This window comes from Tribolium castaneum, chromosome 9 (assembly GCF_031307605.1).
Source record: "Tribolium castaneum strain GA2 chromosome 9, icTriCast1.1, whole genome shotgun sequence".
NCBI classification, from domain to species: Eukaryota; Metazoa; Arthropoda; class Insecta; order Coleoptera; family Tenebrionidae; genus Tribolium; species Tribolium castaneum.
The window spans coordinates 450,159-466,651 of NC_087402.1; the positions used below are offsets into that span (position 1 = coordinate 450,159).

The following is a 16,493-nucleotide window of genomic DNA, read 5'->3' on the forward strand; positions in this document are numbered from 1 at the left end:
TTTTGAAGGTATAGTGACCACTACAACTTTATTATATTCAAAATTTCTCTTTTTTCCAATTTTTAAATGCCGATTACGGCGATACCAAAAGAACTATCTGATTTTTTGACACTTTCACAATTGGCCATTCTGTATGGGTTTGGAAATTTTTTGAAACTGCGACAAAACTATTCGAAAAAATGGAACTATTTTGATGTAAAGCTATGTAGAATGATCCGGGGAATCGATTGGCATCAAGAAAATTGCCAAATTCCCAATAGTTTTTCAGTTATGAATTTTTTTAAATTGGCCACTTTGCAGGGAGGGGTGTTAACTATTTTTTAATTTTTTTATTTTCTCAATTACGGCTAAACTATTCGAAAAAGTGTAACTATTTTTATCCTTACCTATGCAAAATGATCCGGAGAATTGATTAGTATCAAGAAAATTGTCAAATTCCCAACAGTTTTTTAGTTATGAATTTTTTTAAATTGTCCACTTTGCAGGGGGGGGGTGTTAACTATTTTTTAATTTTTTTATTTACTCAATTACGGCTAAACTATTCGAAAAAGTGGAACTATTTTTATACTTACCTATGCAAAATGATCCGGGGAATCGATTGGCATCGAGAAAATTGCCAAATTCCCAATAGTTTTTCAGTTATGAATTTTTTTAAATTTTACCTAGTTTTACTTTTATCCGCAATTTGCTCGAAAACTATTAGTCGGAGAACAATAGTCTTTTTTAAAAAAGATAGATAATTAAAAGAGCTTTCCAACGATATTAAATTTAATAGGGTTATCTCTAATAGTTCCGGAGTTATTGCTCGATAAATGTTACGGGTACCGGAATCGACCAAAATCGCGTCAAAAATTGAAAAAACCGAACTTTTACGAACTCTAGAGGGTTGTAAAGGCATAAAAGAGTCCGTTAGAGCGCGGTTAAAAATTATTATTTTGATTTTTTCAAGGTAAATGTTAGTTGACTACTAAAATTTTAGGAAAAAAAAACAAAATTTTAAATTTTTTGAAAAACCTAAATGTAATGTGAGTTTTGCCCTAGGACTTTTAATTTTCGAGATATAAAAATCTGAAACCACATTCGATAGGTAATTTACGGCGGTTCTGAGAAAAACGTAGAAATTTTCACTTTTGAAATACCGATTACGGCAAAACCTGTAGTTGTTTGCAATAATCTTGGAAGAAAATAGTAACAAACGGTAGAGTTTAGAGACGTTTTTTATAAAATGTGTTGGAAAAAGTTCGTTCCCTGTTACGTTCCACCGGAAATGACCTTAACTTTAATAACGTTCAGACGAGATAAAATTTATAAAGATTCACAGACCAGACCGGAAATGACTTACGTATGTTTTCGTATGGAAAATATTCACAAGTATAAAATGTTAAACAAAATTTTAATTAAACGTGAGACCTTGAAACTGAACAAAAATTAGCAAATATGAATCTTTATCTTTTAATATTTTAGAAATAAAAAAATGAAATCAGGTAACAAGTGATAAGAAGGTCAAGGCCGCGCTCCCGCTTTACAGTTGCGATATTAGTGAGAGTTGACAAATAACAAATAAATTATTAATCGCTAATTAATTGCATAAATTGTAATTGATAATAATTTCAATTAAACGATCGCAGTAAATCAATGTTGCAAATCTGATTGGTTTAAAAACCCAGTCAGTGCTTCAAATTAAATGTGGCTAATTTCCTGATATGAAATTGTTTTCTTTTTGTGGATAACAATTAAGTGGGATGCGCACTGAATCGTATCGGTTACGCTCTGAACGATTCAGTCTCAGCATTCAAATCTACTAGACAAGTTATAAAATATCCTATTTATTTGGAGAAAACATTGCTTTACCTACCTGATCGGTAATTTGTAAACAGTGAAGGTAAATGATTTAAACGAGCCAACTTAGATAAATAACTGTAATTAGCTGACATAAACAGAGTAAATGCGAACATGGTTTCTAAAAATGTATAATACTGTAAAAGTTGTAACAAATTAAAACAACGACTGACACAATAAATAATATCTTTGGAAGCTTTGTTATTTGCGCACACATTTAAGTCACTTTGTGGAAATGCTGTTGGCTAAAAATTGTAGCACCTGTTTATGGACGGTCGTAATATCAGTTTTAAGTCCACAAGGACGTTGGCATCATCCCTTCTACTGAACTAGCGGCAGGAGTCAGGCTTTCCTGACTCAGGAAATGTAAAGGCAAGAGTACAAGGTGACCCTAAACACCAGTCAAAACCTATTTATTCGTTTAAAAAACTCACCTGAATACTCTCCAACATTTTTTCAGCCCGCGAAATCTCGTTGCTATACAGGGGCTTCTCCTCTTGATTTTTCTTCAAATCGGCGAAATTTTTCACCCTGTCTGTTGGAATACAGTGGAAGACTTTTTCGTAAAACTCTGTATTCAAACTGGCCGTTTTGTACCAAACTTCTTTATAGAAATAATCCGAGATTGGATCGGTTATGTCAAAATCGATCATTTCGTGCTCCTTCCCCAACAAACCTAAATGTTCCTTGAATAAATATTTACGTAAACCCCCTGCGAATTTTCCGCATGGGAACTTCTTTCCGTTCATCACGCCATCATCGAAGGCCTCATCTTCGATCAAAACGGCAATTTCCGAATCTCTTTTACCGATTAGAGAGCGATCGTTAATATTAGCCGAGCCACAAATCACAGTTTTATCATCGACTATCATTAACTTGGAGTGGACGTAAATCAATTCAGTGATTGGCTCACAGTTTAAAGTCGCATGATTTCTCAAACCGTAGAACGAAATAAAATCGCTCGGATCCTCAATCCCTGCCTCTTGTAACCGACTCAAAATCGCATCTTTACCTCTACAAAAAACCGCGTGACTTTGACACAATTAACTTGGAAAAAACGCACTGCGAGATTGAGCAATAATTCCAGTGTGTTATGGCATGCAGGGAGGTGCCTGTGGGCCCCCCAACTTCACCCTCAAAGCCAGGCAACAGCGGCATAACAACAAAGACACGGAACACTTCTTTGGCTCTGGAATAATTGAGTGGTTTAATTGCACAACTGTATTTAAGAATAACAAACTTGAAAGCTCGGACAATTCGTTTGTAAAGCGCTTCGGCTATTTGGTTCCTTGTGTTTGGATTGGTGTACGGCAGTGAGATGAAAAACTGATTTTCTATGTAAATATAATGCTGGGCTTTGTTAATAGTGTCAATATAGGCCTCGTGAATGCTTTGCTCGACTGTATCTGGTTCTAAAAAACCACAAGACCATGTACTAACACTTCGGAGGACCTGCGTAAGACAAACACAACTAGGGGGCGTCGAAATACAAAGTGATCAACTGAAATGCTCACTGGATCACTTTATCAGTGTTGCAAACTTTTTACATTTTGGAATTAGAATTATGTTTTTATTAATTAATTTAGGAAAACACAAGTGATATAATTTTTATAGTTTCTGCTGCTATATTCCATCTCTAAGGCAATTCCAAATAATAATCTAGAAGAATTCTAGATGAAACTAGAGAATATAATTTACAAAAGAATCTAATGATCTGAAGATGGATTTATCAAATGATTAGAGAAGAGTAGAAATAATGCTAAAAAATAATCTGGCAGAATTCTAAACAAATTAAGAATTTTGAGAAACGGCAAAGTGGAATCCAAGCGAGAATTGTCGTTGGCAACACTGTATGTCTTTACCTGGCATGAAACGTTGCTAACTTCGTTCGGGAACACAATCGGCAAAGTTTTAAAATCGTCGTAACTTTTCGGCAATAAATAAGGATAGCATTTATTCGACTTGGCTTTCTCCAACTTGGTGGCATTCCACCGTTGGATAAAATGTCTCGAGACGTCTCTAGCGGCAGCCCCCTGAACACAAACCCCCACATCATGCCACGGCATCCGAGGTGTGGTCACCCGATCGATAAAATCATCAAACGGCGAATCCAAATTATTAAAATCCTTAACAATAAAATTGACATAATCCTTCCCAACCCACAATTTCGATGATCCGTTCAAAGTTTCCAAAAACTCGTCCTGTGTTTGTGGTTTTTTCTCTTCCTCTGTTTTCTCGACGCTATCTTCATGAGGAGTGTAAACCAATGAGATGAGATCTTTTCCTTTTGTTTTAACCGTGTTTTTGATTGTGTCTATTACGTTTTTGCGCTCCATGTCAGGAGTGTTACATTTGAGTTTAACAGTTGGTATTAAAAGAGTGTCGCCAGGTTCTAGTTGAGGGAGGGGGCAAGGTTCGGGTGCTTCCGGTTCGGTTACAACCGGGATTGGCGTTTGTTTGTAAATCGGGATAGGGATTGGGTAAATCGCGTCGCCTCCTGGCACACTTGATGTTTTCTTTTTCAACGTTGAAACGTCAATTGATGGTGTTATGCTTCCAAGATCTGTCAATCTTTCAAGGAAATTAAAAGAATGTCTTTGGCAACACTGTTAGTAATTTACCTGTGTTTGGCGTCATCCCAGCGTCCATAGCACAAATCAATGCCGCCAACAAACGCGTAACTTTGGTCCACAACGACCATTTTTTCATGATGTGCCCACAGAAAAACCCCAACACGGGCATGGTCCGGGTGTCGCAAAACTTTGATATTTTCCGATAATTCCGCGAGAGTTTGCTTACTATAGTAACTGTTTAATCCCAACGCCAACTCCACTTCCTTGTAAAGTAGCACAAAAATCCGAACACCACTCGCAGCCTTCCTTTGCAACAACTTATCCAACCTCCAATAATCGCCACTAATCGCTGGCCGTTTCATATAAATCTCCGGACTCAACCACCAATCAGTGATAAAAACCTCCTCCTTTGCATTTTCAATAGCGTCAGCAACCGCCGACATGTAACTAGCGCCATCTACGAACCAACACGCCGCAATTGTGGTCCTTAAAGGTGCAAAAGAGCGGTGTTGGTTGGCTTGTGTGAATTCCCGGGCTGGAAATGCGGTTATAACCGATTTTTTCGCAAAACAAAACACTAACCAGTCCCCGAGGCCACCTCTTTGAGTGCCTCCACCCACTCCCGACTTTTCCTCCTCGTCCAACATTTAAACGCGATTTGGCGACTCAATGTTTGGATTTGGAAACCGGTCTGTAAACCGATGGAGTACAAACCGGACGCCACCTCGAAACCTTGGTCGAATAAAATGACGCATTTGATCATGCCATCATCAGGGTTAATGTAGCCGAAACAGGTGTCTTTGATGAAAAACCAGCGCTCGTTCCAGCGCGCGCACAAAATGTCCTTGCACAAGTGCTGACATCTAAAATACAACTTTAACTTAAAAAAATCAGTTTTTTGTTTCTTTTCTCTCTCTTCTAGATTTTTGTCTATCTTTAGAGTATTTTTTTACTATTTGTATTTTAATGCAATAATGAAATCATTGACCAGAGAGCACAATTAATCACCTTATGCAGAACATGCACCTGATGAGCCCGCAACAATTGCACCCCGCTTGTCCCGGCTGCGTGCTTCCTGTCCGTTTTTTGACCACTCCTTCCTTACCTTTAATACCCAAACCTTGGACGAACGATAGATGCGAAACTTCCAAAAATTCGATCTAAAAATAAAATCAGTTCTATTTTAAACCACTAGAGAAGTTAATTACAGTGGCAGGATGGTTGCGATAAATATTAATAGAGAGCAAGTTATTGAGGTAATTTTCAAGCTGCTTGATCCGATCGCATAGTTTTTCATACGGTACCAGAATCTCCGGTTTTTTGGGAAACCTACAAAACGGTTAAAACCAAATCGAAATGGGGGAAAATAATTGCCTTGGAAGCGCCGCTTTTCGTTTGCCGCGTCCAGCTTCCGGGACGTTCATTTTGAAACTTTTGCGTTTCCTTTTGTGCGTTTTGCTGGGAAATGGGATGTTTAAACCAGCCCTGAATAGAATTAACTGTTGGTGCAAGTGCTGGATTTGTTTGTAGCGTTTTTTGATTTGCCAGTTGAAAGTGCCATGGACTAGGGAAATGGTATATCTGTGCGTTGGCGACAATTAAACTTTTGATTGTTGTTATTGCCCACCTGACTTACAAGTTAGGATTAAGCATGTGCGTTGTTAAGTTGCGTTCGTAGTCTTTGATGGTTACTGAAATATCAAGGGACGGGATGAAGACATTTCGTCGGAAAGACTTGAATTTGATTGGCGGTTTGTGAATTGAAGAAAAGGGCAAACCGTCGAAGACGTCATCTTCAAATCAATGAATTAAAATGGGCAGGAAACTGACTTACCCACCTTCAATTTCCTCATCTGAGTGCTCTATGACAACAGGGCCATCCCCCACATCCACGATAATGAGGGATTCGGGGATTCCCAGCTCATCGTCATACTCGGAGCCTCCCAGACTCGGTCTAGTCAAAGACAGCTCATTGTTGCATTCACCTGATTCCTCTTCCTCCATTCTAAAAAAAATAAACTATGCAAAAATGAAATAACCATGTGGTAACCACCTAATGATATTCTCTGTTGACATTTTACAAATAATAGACAAAGTTATGTTCTTATCTTATCGCACACAAATAATGAAATCGCAATTTTTAAGTATTTAAACGAAACAAATTATCATCATAACCTCTATTTACACACTTGTGGCCAAAAATTAAATATTGTAAACAAGTTTTCCTGACTTACTTTGTGGAGTTGTTGGGTGGAGGGAAGTGGCGTAACTGAAACGGTTACAAAAGCAGGGACATGGGGCTGGGTTTAATTAAATAGTATGGGTCTGATGTAATTCATCCTAAGAAATTATATTGAGTAATCGGGGAAATGGGATCTGAAGAGATCGCTTAATTGGCGCCTAAATCCAGGCAACACACTATACAATTTAAGTATTTAAATTTATGGCCCCTTTTATTTATTTATTCCAACTTTTATTGCACACTATTTGTGAAGGAATTACACTGATTGTTAAGATAATTAATTTCTTTGTAAAATTAAGCACAGTTTTATCACGATGTTGAAACAGTTTTTCACACTTTTTTTGGTGTCTCTGAACACAATTAATGCCCAATCTATCCCAGATTTTTTAAATTTCGCTCAATATTATGAGGACGTGTTAGAATTTTTATCAAAACTTGAGCCCAATGAGTGCAATACGCAGCTTTTGCGCCTCTTTTCCAGCCTTCAGAACGAAACGTGGGCCCGCGACAGTAAGTAGCAATAATTTCTTCTACAAAAAAATCTCTTATCGTTTAATTTTTTCACAAAAAGTGCTTGATGCGAGCGCAAAGCCCCAAGCTGGCATTTTCATGGGCAATATAATGCACGTGGGCAATTACGACGAGTGTTTGCGAATTCCGGGGAAATACTGCTCGGCTTTGTTCCAAGCCCATCCCGAATTCGCGCCAAAATACTTAAAAGACTATTTTTCAAAATTCAAAGTGAGACAATTACGATATTTTGGCCCGGGTTTGCACGTTTATTTCAGGCCGAAACGGCAAGGGAAGATCAAGAAGAAGAGTTGTACATCCAAGGCCGGTTTTCGCTAGGTTTGTGCGTTCCTAGAGTTTGCCGTGTGAACGATTTGCAAAATTTGAGCAACGTTTTTGAAAATCGGCTAAAATTTCCGCTGCATTTTACATTTGTTGAGGATTATTGTGACGATGGGGAGGCTAAACCAATCACAGCGGGAGCAGTTGTGGCAATGTAGTGTTTCCTTTGTGGGATTTTTTTTCAGTGTTTGCTATTTCAGTGTGATTTTTTCACTCTTCGGTGTGATTGTTGTGGCGAGTACTTTGTACGATTTTTTCGTCTATCAGTATGTTACGGACAAGAAGCCAAACATTCACGTTGCGTTTTCAATGCTAACGAATGGTAAAAAATTATTGTCGACCAAAACGGCCGAAGGCAACTTGAATTGTTTGAACGGTTTGCGCGTCATTAGTTTGATGTGGATTGTGTTGGGACATGGGTTCCAATACTCGTTTTACGTCCCTGTAATCAACTCACTGGACATGGAAGAGGTTTTTTTTTGAACGGTTAAAAAAATTTACTTGAAAAAAAATTTTTTAGTGGAAAAATTTCAAAGCTAATTGTTTGATTATCGCATGTTCGGTCGCAGTGGACACGTTTTTTGTCATCAGTGGCTTGTTGCTCGTTTATCTTTTTCTGAAAAGTGAGGCAAAAGGGGCCAAATTCTCAATACCCATGTTTTACTTGCACCGAATCTTACGGTAACTATTTCACCCATGAAATAAAAAATCAAACACAAAGCGCTAGATTAACACCATCTCTGGCCATGGCAGTGTTATTTACCGCAACTTTGATCAATTACATGGGCAAAGGGCCGTTTTGGCCAATAGTTCACCAAATGTTCCAGAAAGATTGCCAAAATTATTGGTGGGCCACTTTGCTCTACATCCAAAATTACGCCTACCCTCATAACCAGGTGATAACGAAAATTTACAACAATATTGAACCAACAAAAATTGTAGTGTGTTGGACAGTCTTGGTACCTAGCTGTGGACACCCAAATGTATTTTCTTTCGCCCCTAATTTTATTTCCTTTAGTTCGGTGGCCCAAAAAAACCCTAACTGCGATTGGCGTTTTCGTCGTTTTAAACTGCAGTTATGTCTTTGAAATTACGTGGAAAAAACAGCTCGGGACGACACTTTTCGAGTCGGTTTTTATTTTAGTGAATTCACAATTAATTTAACAATTTTAGTCAAGAAGATCAACACTATGAATTGCTTTATAGCCCCACACATGTAAGGGGTGTGCCGTATTTAATCGGCATGGCTTGTGGCTATTTGGTTTTTCAATACAAGACTTGCAAAAATTTGAAATTGTCGAAGGTAAGTATCGTAAATAATGATAAATATAGCGCAACGTATTGTGTTAATTTTTAGACAAAAATTTTGTTTTTGTGGTCATTGGCTTTAGGCACACTTGTGGCAATAGTCATAATTCATTATCCGATGACTCAAGGCAATAAACACACCGATCTTTTCCAAACTTCTTTCTTCAATTCTTTACACCGTGTTGTTTGGTCGCTCGCCTTATGCGTTTTAATCATCCTTTGTATAAACGGATACGGCGGCTTAATTAATTCCTTCCTTTCGCATAAAATTTTCACGGTTTTGATTCGTTTAAATTACAATATTTATCTTCTACATATGGCTCTACTAACAATAATGACCGCTCAGAAACGAACTCCTGGTTATTTCTCCGACTTGTTTTGCGTAAGAACTTACCAAAACTTAACTGGTAAAAGTATTGTCATAATTTTAGTTTCACCAATTTTGGGGGGATTACATGTTTAGTGTAGCTACAGCGATTTTGTGGACTTTGGTATTTGAATCCCCAATTCTGATGATTGAGAAAATTATTTTCGCCCCAAGTTAGTATTATCACTGGGCGAGTAAATTGTTACTGAGTGATGTGTTTCAGAAAAAACGCCCACACCAGTCAAGGAACAAGCAATAGATATTGAGAATGGGCAACAAAAAAATAATTAGTTCAAGTACAAAAAATTATTACTAAGATTATGTAACCAACAATACAATTTGATAAGTTGCATATGCTACGTCATGTTTGGGAAAAAAAATTTCGAGGAATGTGCAAAAACGTGCGTCGACCACAAAAATTATTGTAATTGGTTTAAATTAAATTTATTTACAAATCTGTGTTTTTTTTACCAAAAGTGAGGTCCAACTGTTTAACGGGTTACCTACCTGATGATAGATGCAACTGTCAGTTTGTAAAAGTGGTTCGTTTTCTTTTAATAATAAGTTAATTAGTTTGATTTCGTCTGTTTTGAATTATGCATTTAAGTATAGTTGTGTGAAAATTGCGAAAATTCATAATTTCTGATGGCTTGTGATTTGCTAGGGCCAGGCTGGTTTGTAGGTTAGCTAAGGTTATTTTGGTTTCTTACTCATGTTTTTACAGGAATATCTCCGAAAAAGGCTTGGAGATAATCACCGAAAGTAATACAGTTACTAACAAGTCTCAAGTATTAAAAAATGCGCTCAATGTGAGTTTTGCACTCGAAAATTTTCGGTTGTTTAATTTGTTATTTCTAGTCTGATTTAAAAGAAATCGGTAGTCCAGTTTTAGCTAAAATACTTAATAAGAGTAATGTTTCTCAGGTGAGACTGTTTTAAGCCCAGCTTTGGTGTTTTATGACTAACTTTAGGTTGTACTTCAAATCCAAAAAATTCGTAATATATCAGCCCCTAAGGCAAACGAGAAGTCTCAAGCAGCCCCCCGTATGTTAAAGCTAGTCTTAACCGATGGTGAGACGTACATTCAGGCAATTGAAACTTCTCCAACCCCTTCAATAAGTGACAAAACCCCTCCAGGCACTAAAATATTGATAAGTTCGGCGAAAATTTCCTCTGGTTATTTATTACTTGACTCAAATAATTGTTCCTTGCTTGGGGGCAAAGTCCCGGCGCTTTACGAAAAGTGGGAAATTGCTAAAAGTGTTCACAATCACAACAGGCAAAATGGTAATCAATTAATAACATTTTTTATTTAACTTAAAAATCGTAAAGCTTCAAGTGATGGGCCACCAGCTTGGGTCAACTTTGGTTGCAAAATCCAGTCAGACATTCAAGACAAACCATTCAAATCACTGGACAATAAAAACCAAGAAGTGAAAGAAAACACTAAATTTGACTTGCAAAGACAGGACGCCATAGCTGAGGCTACTTCAGGTGCGGTGAAAAAAGTATTCGGAGGTGGCACTAAACCAGCACAAGTCCAGCCACAATTTCCTAAAAATACGAAAAAAACTGATTTCCCCAAAAAAAATCCGAAAACTAAAAATACTGTAACAGTGGAAATGGACGAAAAACCGCAAAAACCGCTAGAAAGAGTGTCCCTGTTTGATTTTCTCGAGGATAAATTGCCCCCGAACGAAGTCAGTGAACCTCCCAAAAACCAACAAAATCAAAAAAATTACAACACTTTTTATCACAATCAAAATAAATACAAAGGCGGTTCAAAGCAAGATAATTTCTTCAAACCTAGAAACGAGCCACAAGCTCATAAAAATGAAATGAACGGTTTGACTAACAATTTCGAGAAAATGGCAATTAATACGCAATTTGCCAGTCGAAGTCTCAAACAGCATTTGAATTTGGGGCCGCAGAAAAAAAATTCGCATGAAAGTACTGACGTAAAGTGGAAAGTGGGGGACGATTGTGTTGCGAAATATTGGGAGGATGGCAAAGTAATTTGTTTGGTTTTAATCACACTTGTACATTTTTTATTTTTTTAGTACTATAATGCTAATATAACTGCCGTAACTGATAACACTTGTGTTGTGAAGTTTAAAGGGTATGGAAATATGGAAGAGGTGTTGAAAAGTGATTGTCTTCCAGTAGAAACTAGCAAAAAATCTTACTCAGGTTTGTGGGAAGTTTCAGCGATTTGGGGTCAATTTATTGTTTCAGGACCAATGGAATTTCGGAGGAATACCAGGACGTACAGGAGGCAATAGTCAATTATCACACTGTTTTTCTACTAATAAATAATACGTAAAAAATAGTGATTATTTTCCGTAAACATTCATTTTCTTTTTTTTTTAAGTTCTGTGGTTCTGTTGCCAAAATTATTTTCTGATGAAAAAATAAATGAAAAGCAAAGCAAGAATATATTTTTTATTGAAATGATTTAGTACAGAAGGAGATAATAAATTAGAAAGTACAAAATTTGTTATTGACACAATAAAACAAGGATGCAGCTGCGCTACATGTATAAAAAGATTAACACGTGTATTAAAAGTTATAAATTGACAAGTTACACTTTGATATAAACACAAATTTATGTACATGACTAGAGACTCAGTTTGTCTTGGTTAGGCCAAGCAATTTTCGCGTCAGTTCGTTTGTAGGCCAACATCGTGTGTTTGCTCCCGCTGATAAAATCCTGGGGACACTCATTATCCAGCAACATTGTTTCTGAAACAGAAAATAAGTTCGGAACTTTTGAATTCTGAGACAAACCTTCTCCGTCTGTGACCCTATAAAGGGCATAGTCCTGGGGATTTGTAATCCTGGCCTTGTGGGCGATGATATTGCACACATCCTTCGTGGTCATATGTGGCTTCGCCGGCAACGTTTTGGTCAAAATCGAGCCGTGCAACTCATCAGGAACCACAACTTTCAACACCGACTGAAAATCAAACATTAATTCGTTCCCAATATTTTCGATCAGTCTTACATCATTCTTTACATTACTCTTGACGTTCTCCACACAACTCTCTTTGAAGTTTTTAAGTACGTGAACGGCAGACGATAACGTGGTCAAATAATAGCCGCCTTCTCCCGAGAGAAGGGAAGGGTGGAGCAACCCCCACATGTATTCGGCTTCGATTTCAGCTGCGACGAAATTCGTTTTGACTAAAACCCACACGAAAAGGGGGAGGAAATCGTCGGCGCCCAACTGAACGGATTTTCCCGAACCGGTCAATTGGCCAGTTTTCACCTAAATCACAATTTTGAATTTTTGGGAAATTTTCACTTTGATTTTTTTTATTACCGAATTGAAAATTGTGGCAATTGCGGCTAGGAGGTACTCCAGCTTTTCCAAAGGAGAGTCGGCACTTTGGAGGCGTTGTAAGTACTGGGAGATCGTGGCGAGAGAGCTTTCGGACGGCAGAGTAATTTTCGGCTAAAAAAATTAAAAACTTTAGTAACAGTAAAATAAAAACTTTTGTTGTGAGTGTTGTTTAAAAATTTTTTTTTAAAGTGTTTTGTTGGAAAGCACTTTTAATCTTTTGTCCTGTGAGGAATAGTTTATTTAGAAAAAAAAATTTACTAATACACTGAAAGCATCTTTCAACTAAATTCCAAAAATTAATAATCACACGAAATTCAGCTTTTATTGTCAAATACTTTACATTTTTCTCTATACTTGTAATTTTTTTCAAATTTACCTACATTTTAAGCGAGATTTAAATGTTGTGTGAAAAAAATCACAAAAATAATAATAATAGATTATGTAAGGTGTACATTTTTTAAGCGAACGTAGTGAGCTATGTAACTCACTTTTACTTCGAATAAAATTTACTATTTTATCCGCAAATTTAATGACATATTCGGATACATCGGTAAAGCACAAGACAGATTTTTTTAAATACGTTGCTACTGTTGGTGCAAAATTTTAATCATTTTGATATTTTACAAGATCTTTTCGTTCTTCAAAACCTTTACAGGTCTAATAAAAATACTTTTTTTTTCTATAAAAACGATCGCTTTTTATTCATTTTAGTGTGGGAAACATTGATAAAAATTGACGAAATGTAAAAGAAAAAGTAGCACTTTTACTCTATGGCTGAAAAGTAAAATTTTTAAATGTGACGTTCACACTAATTTAGATTGTATTTTTTTATTTTAATTTTGTTAATATTTTTAATTGATTAATTTTAATTATAAGGAATAATGGAAAAATTCTGAAAAAATTCACATTGATGAAGAAAGAAATAAAGTATTTAACTTCTAGTTGACTTAGTTTTTGAGATACATAATTATTTTGCTATTTTGTTTTTCATTCTGTATTTTTTTAACTTTTCTTTAACATATTTACTTTTCATATTACTTTAAAAATATATTACTTTTTATTTATATTCTCTTTGCATGTTTTCTATGCTTTGCTATAATTTACAATTACATTTTTTTTATTTTGTTAAAATTGCCAAAAAAATCACCAAAATCGATATTATTTGGTTTGTTTCACTCGATTTTATCAGTTTTTGATTCAAATTTCATCAAAAAATAAAATAAAACATAATTTTTGCTTGATAATTGCAAAAACAGACCGAAAAATCACTGAAATAAGGCAATAATTACAAATTTATTTTGTCTTTTTAGAGTGTTTTTGAGAGTTTTTACAGCAGGAAAGGCAAATATTTCGGTATAAAAATGTGTTATTTTAATTTTTTTAATGTCTAAACATGTTCTAAAAGCAAATTTTTAGGTTTTTTTTTGTGAAATCTTGATACACTAACAGACGGAAAAAATCAACAAATCAGATAAAGAATGCCATTGATCTGATTTTACTGTGTGTCATTTTACGCGATTTTTTTCGAAATTTCTGAAAAAAATTCCCAAAAAATCAGTAGACAAACAGAAGAGCCTCCCAATAATGTCTTTTTTTCTGTTTTCAAATTTTTATTTTTTAAATATGATTATATGGAAGTGTAGAAAAAAAATATGAAAAAAATCACATTATTGGTAGATAGAAACATAATTCTTTTCTTATTTTTGTTTTTTATTCTGTATTTTGTTACTTTTTTTCATATTACACACTTTAAACCGTCAATAATGTGTAAACTACAAGGAATTCTTTTTCGAAGCCATTTGACTTCCCAGAACACTTTACACATCCATAGTTCAAAACCAGTTGATTAAAACTGATAATTTCGTCGAAAAATTCAAAGTTTTTGATTCGGAAACAATAAGACAAATAAAATAAAAACAAAATTTTCTTTTAAATGGAAACTGTTTACGCAGTCAAATTTCGTGGATTAATAAAATGTGTGAAAAACTGATAAGAAACCCCCTTACTTTGATTGCCAATTCCGCGATGGGTCTCGTCGCCGCAAACTGTATATTATCAGCTAAAAGTCTTATCGCTCCCGTTTTGGTATAATGATCAAGAAACAACTTTTGCAAGTGTCCTTTCAGCGGCTTCACCACCAACTTGTGCATAACCCCTTCCAAAATCGCATCGAGATTCAGAAACTCCGTCGATTTCAATTTGCTCCTCTCCCGTTCGATCTCCTTGTAAAATCCCTTCTCCCCGTGCTTCACTAGATAATTCTTCATCCCTGACATAAACTGTCGCATATTTCGCATGATTATCTGCGGGTTGGTTTCCTTCGACTCGCACGTGCATGCGATGAAGTTGTCTATGTTTTGAGCAAATGTGGTGTTTTTGTCTTGAGCTAATTCTAAGGCGTAGGTTCGGATCGCTGCCCCCACGGCTTTAGGGCCGCTTTGCTCTCGGTTCCGCAGCGCTTGCAAGCGAGGGGCCGCTGAAAAATTCATTCACTGTCTGTTCATAAAAAATCCTAAAACTCACAGAGCAAGGGGTCCAAGCGGTCCTTGAAGCTCTTGGAGCGATTGATTGACGCTACTTTTGTACTGCGGCGATTGTTGATTGAATCATCAGTCTGTAACAAATAATAATTATTCGGAATATGTTAAATCTATGGAGGATACTATATCTCATGATGGACATTTATTCAAACAAAACGAGGCAAATCCCGCATTCCTGCTACTATGTTTGTCAACGGGGAAGCTATTTCGGATCCTTGTATTATCGTCAATAATTTCGCCGACTACTTCAAAACTGTATACACTGTTTCACTCGACAATAATTATTCTGCTAATATGACAACGAATAATAACATCCTGCTGCCCAAAATCTCGGAAGGAGAGCTAAAAATTCAATGACCTCGGGATGCGATGGCATACCAAGTTTTCTTTTAAGGGATTGTGCCTATGTATTTTCTGCTCCGCTTTTTCATATATTCAATTTGATTCTCGAGTCTTCCACTTTTCCTTCTGTTGGGAAAGTAACGCATATCTGCCCAGTTTTAAAAAAAGGTGACCCTAATAAAATTGAGAACTACCGGCCAATTTCTATTCTCTGCAATTTCTCTAAAATCTTCGAGTCATTTCTCTACTCTTATATTTATAAGTCAGTGAAAAATCTCATTTCGCCCCACCAACATGGCTTCATGGAGAATAGATCTACGATAACCAATTTAGCCACTCTAACACAATTTATCTCGGAGGCGCTAAACAGAAGAAGCCAAGTAGATGTTATTTATACAGATTTTCAGAAGGCTTTTGATCAGATCGACCATTATATATTGTTAAGCAAACTCAACACCTTTGGCTTCTCTGACTCTCTAGTTTCTCTCATCAAATCTTATCTTTTTGATCGACGGCAGCGAGTTAGATACAATAACTTTTTGTCCAATGAGTTCATTACTACGTCCGGTGTACCTCAGGGTTCCAATCTGGGGCCCTTGATCTTTCTCCTATACATTAACGACCTGGCTGATTTATTAAATCAGTGTTTCATACTATTGTTTGCGGATGATTTGAAACTATACATGGAAATTAACTCAGAAATATTGCAAGAATGTCTGAAAACCTTAAACATCTGGTGCGACAAGAACCGTCTACAACTGAATTTATCCAAATGTTGCGTGGTATCTTTTACGAAGAAACAAAATATCATCAACTATCCATACGAAATTTCAAACTCTGTACTGAATCGAGTTATCACTGTAAAGGACCTGGGTATTACTTTCGACGCCGAATTTTCATTTAATTTCCATGTAAGGGAAATTGTCGACAAAGCTCTTAAGAGTTATGGGTTTATATACAGAAATGGTCACTTACGTTGTACAACTAGAAAACGTGCAAAGACGTTTCTTAAAATATCTGGCGTTTCTCTCTGATGGTGTTTATCCAATACAAGGTGTTGACGAGCAATTACTATTAGATAGGTTTC

The 16,493-nt window shown here is 36.2% G+C and overlaps 4 protein-coding genes across 13 annotated transcripts in view; 2 read left to right on the forward strand and 2 right to left on the reverse strand.

The window, feature by feature from the left end:
• Positions 1-1,905: 1,905 nt before the first annotated feature.
• Positions 1,906-6,618, reverse strand: Pld (Phospholipase D). Its single transcript, XM_008193328.3, has 13 exons — positions 6,466-6,618; positions 6,251-6,417; positions 6,049-6,205; positions 5,787-5,993; positions 5,621-5,741; positions 5,421-5,572; positions 4,995-5,275; positions 4,461-4,947; positions 3,702-4,410; positions 3,080-3,291; positions 2,903-3,028; positions 2,274-2,853; positions 1,906-2,230 (listed from the first exon to the last, which is right to left on the reverse strand). The coding sequence occupies exons 1-13, from the start codon at positions 6,486-6,488 to the stop codon at positions 2,129-2,131; spliced, it is 3,324 nt and encodes a 1,107-aa protein (XP_008191550.1). The 5' UTR covers positions 6,489-6,618; the 3' UTR covers positions 1,906-2,128.
• A 317-nt stretch (positions 6,619-6,935) lies between these two features.
• LOC658115 (nose resistant to fluoxetine protein 6) lies at positions 6,936-9,638 on the forward strand. The gene is made up of 11 exons (XM_008193327.3): positions 6,936-7,164; positions 7,226-7,395; positions 7,443-7,660; positions 7,707-7,977; positions 8,027-8,187; positions 8,234-8,402; positions 8,449-8,633; positions 8,680-8,809; positions 8,864-9,196; positions 9,246-9,354; positions 9,405-9,638. The coding sequence occupies exons 1-11, from the start codon at positions 6,969-6,971 to the stop codon at positions 9,470-9,472; spliced, it is 2,010 nt and encodes a 669-aa protein (XP_008191549.2). The 5' UTR covers positions 6,936-6,968; the 3' UTR covers positions 9,473-9,638.
• Positions 9,639-9,681: 43 nt separating this feature from the next.
• On the forward strand, positions 9,682-11,510 carry LOC100141872 (tudor domain-containing protein 3). 2 transcript variants are annotated; one of them, XM_001809343.4, is made up of 7 exons: positions 9,682-9,855; positions 9,906-9,990; positions 10,040-10,105; positions 10,153-10,468; positions 10,514-11,193; positions 11,242-11,371; positions 11,417-11,510. In XM_001809343.4, exons 1-7 carry the CDS (start codon positions 9,827-9,829, stop codon positions 11,461-11,463), a joined length of 1,353 nt encoding a protein of 450 aa, XP_001809395.1. In that variant the 5' UTR covers positions 9,682-9,826; the 3' UTR covers positions 11,464-11,510. The 2 variants fall into 2 exon arrangements, with proteins under 2 accessions (XP_001809395.1, XP_064214877.1); XM_064358807.1 differs by lacking the exon at positions 10,040-10,105.
• Positions 11,511-11,610: 100 nt separating this feature from the next.
• The window catches only part of spri (sprint), a 69,075-nt gene continuing 64,192 nt past the window's right edge, over positions 11,611-16,493 (reverse strand). For 8 of the 9 annotated variants that reach the window (XM_008193322.3, XM_064358804.1, XM_008193323.3 and 5 more), the window contains 5 exons: positions 15,048-15,138; positions 14,531-15,000; positions 12,504-12,635; positions 11,969-12,449; positions 11,611-11,923 (listed from right to left, as the gene is read on the reverse strand). In XM_008193322.3, the coding sequence (XP_008191544.1) occupies positions 11,799-11,923; positions 11,969-12,449; positions 12,504-12,635; positions 14,531-15,000; positions 15,048-15,138 (1,299 nt within the window). In that variant the 3' untranslated portion in view covers positions 11,611-11,798. The remainder of the gene's footprint in view (positions 11,924-11,968; positions 12,450-12,503; positions 12,636-14,530; positions 15,001-15,047; positions 15,139-16,493) is intronic. The other variant, XM_008193318.3, reaches the window with a different exon arrangement.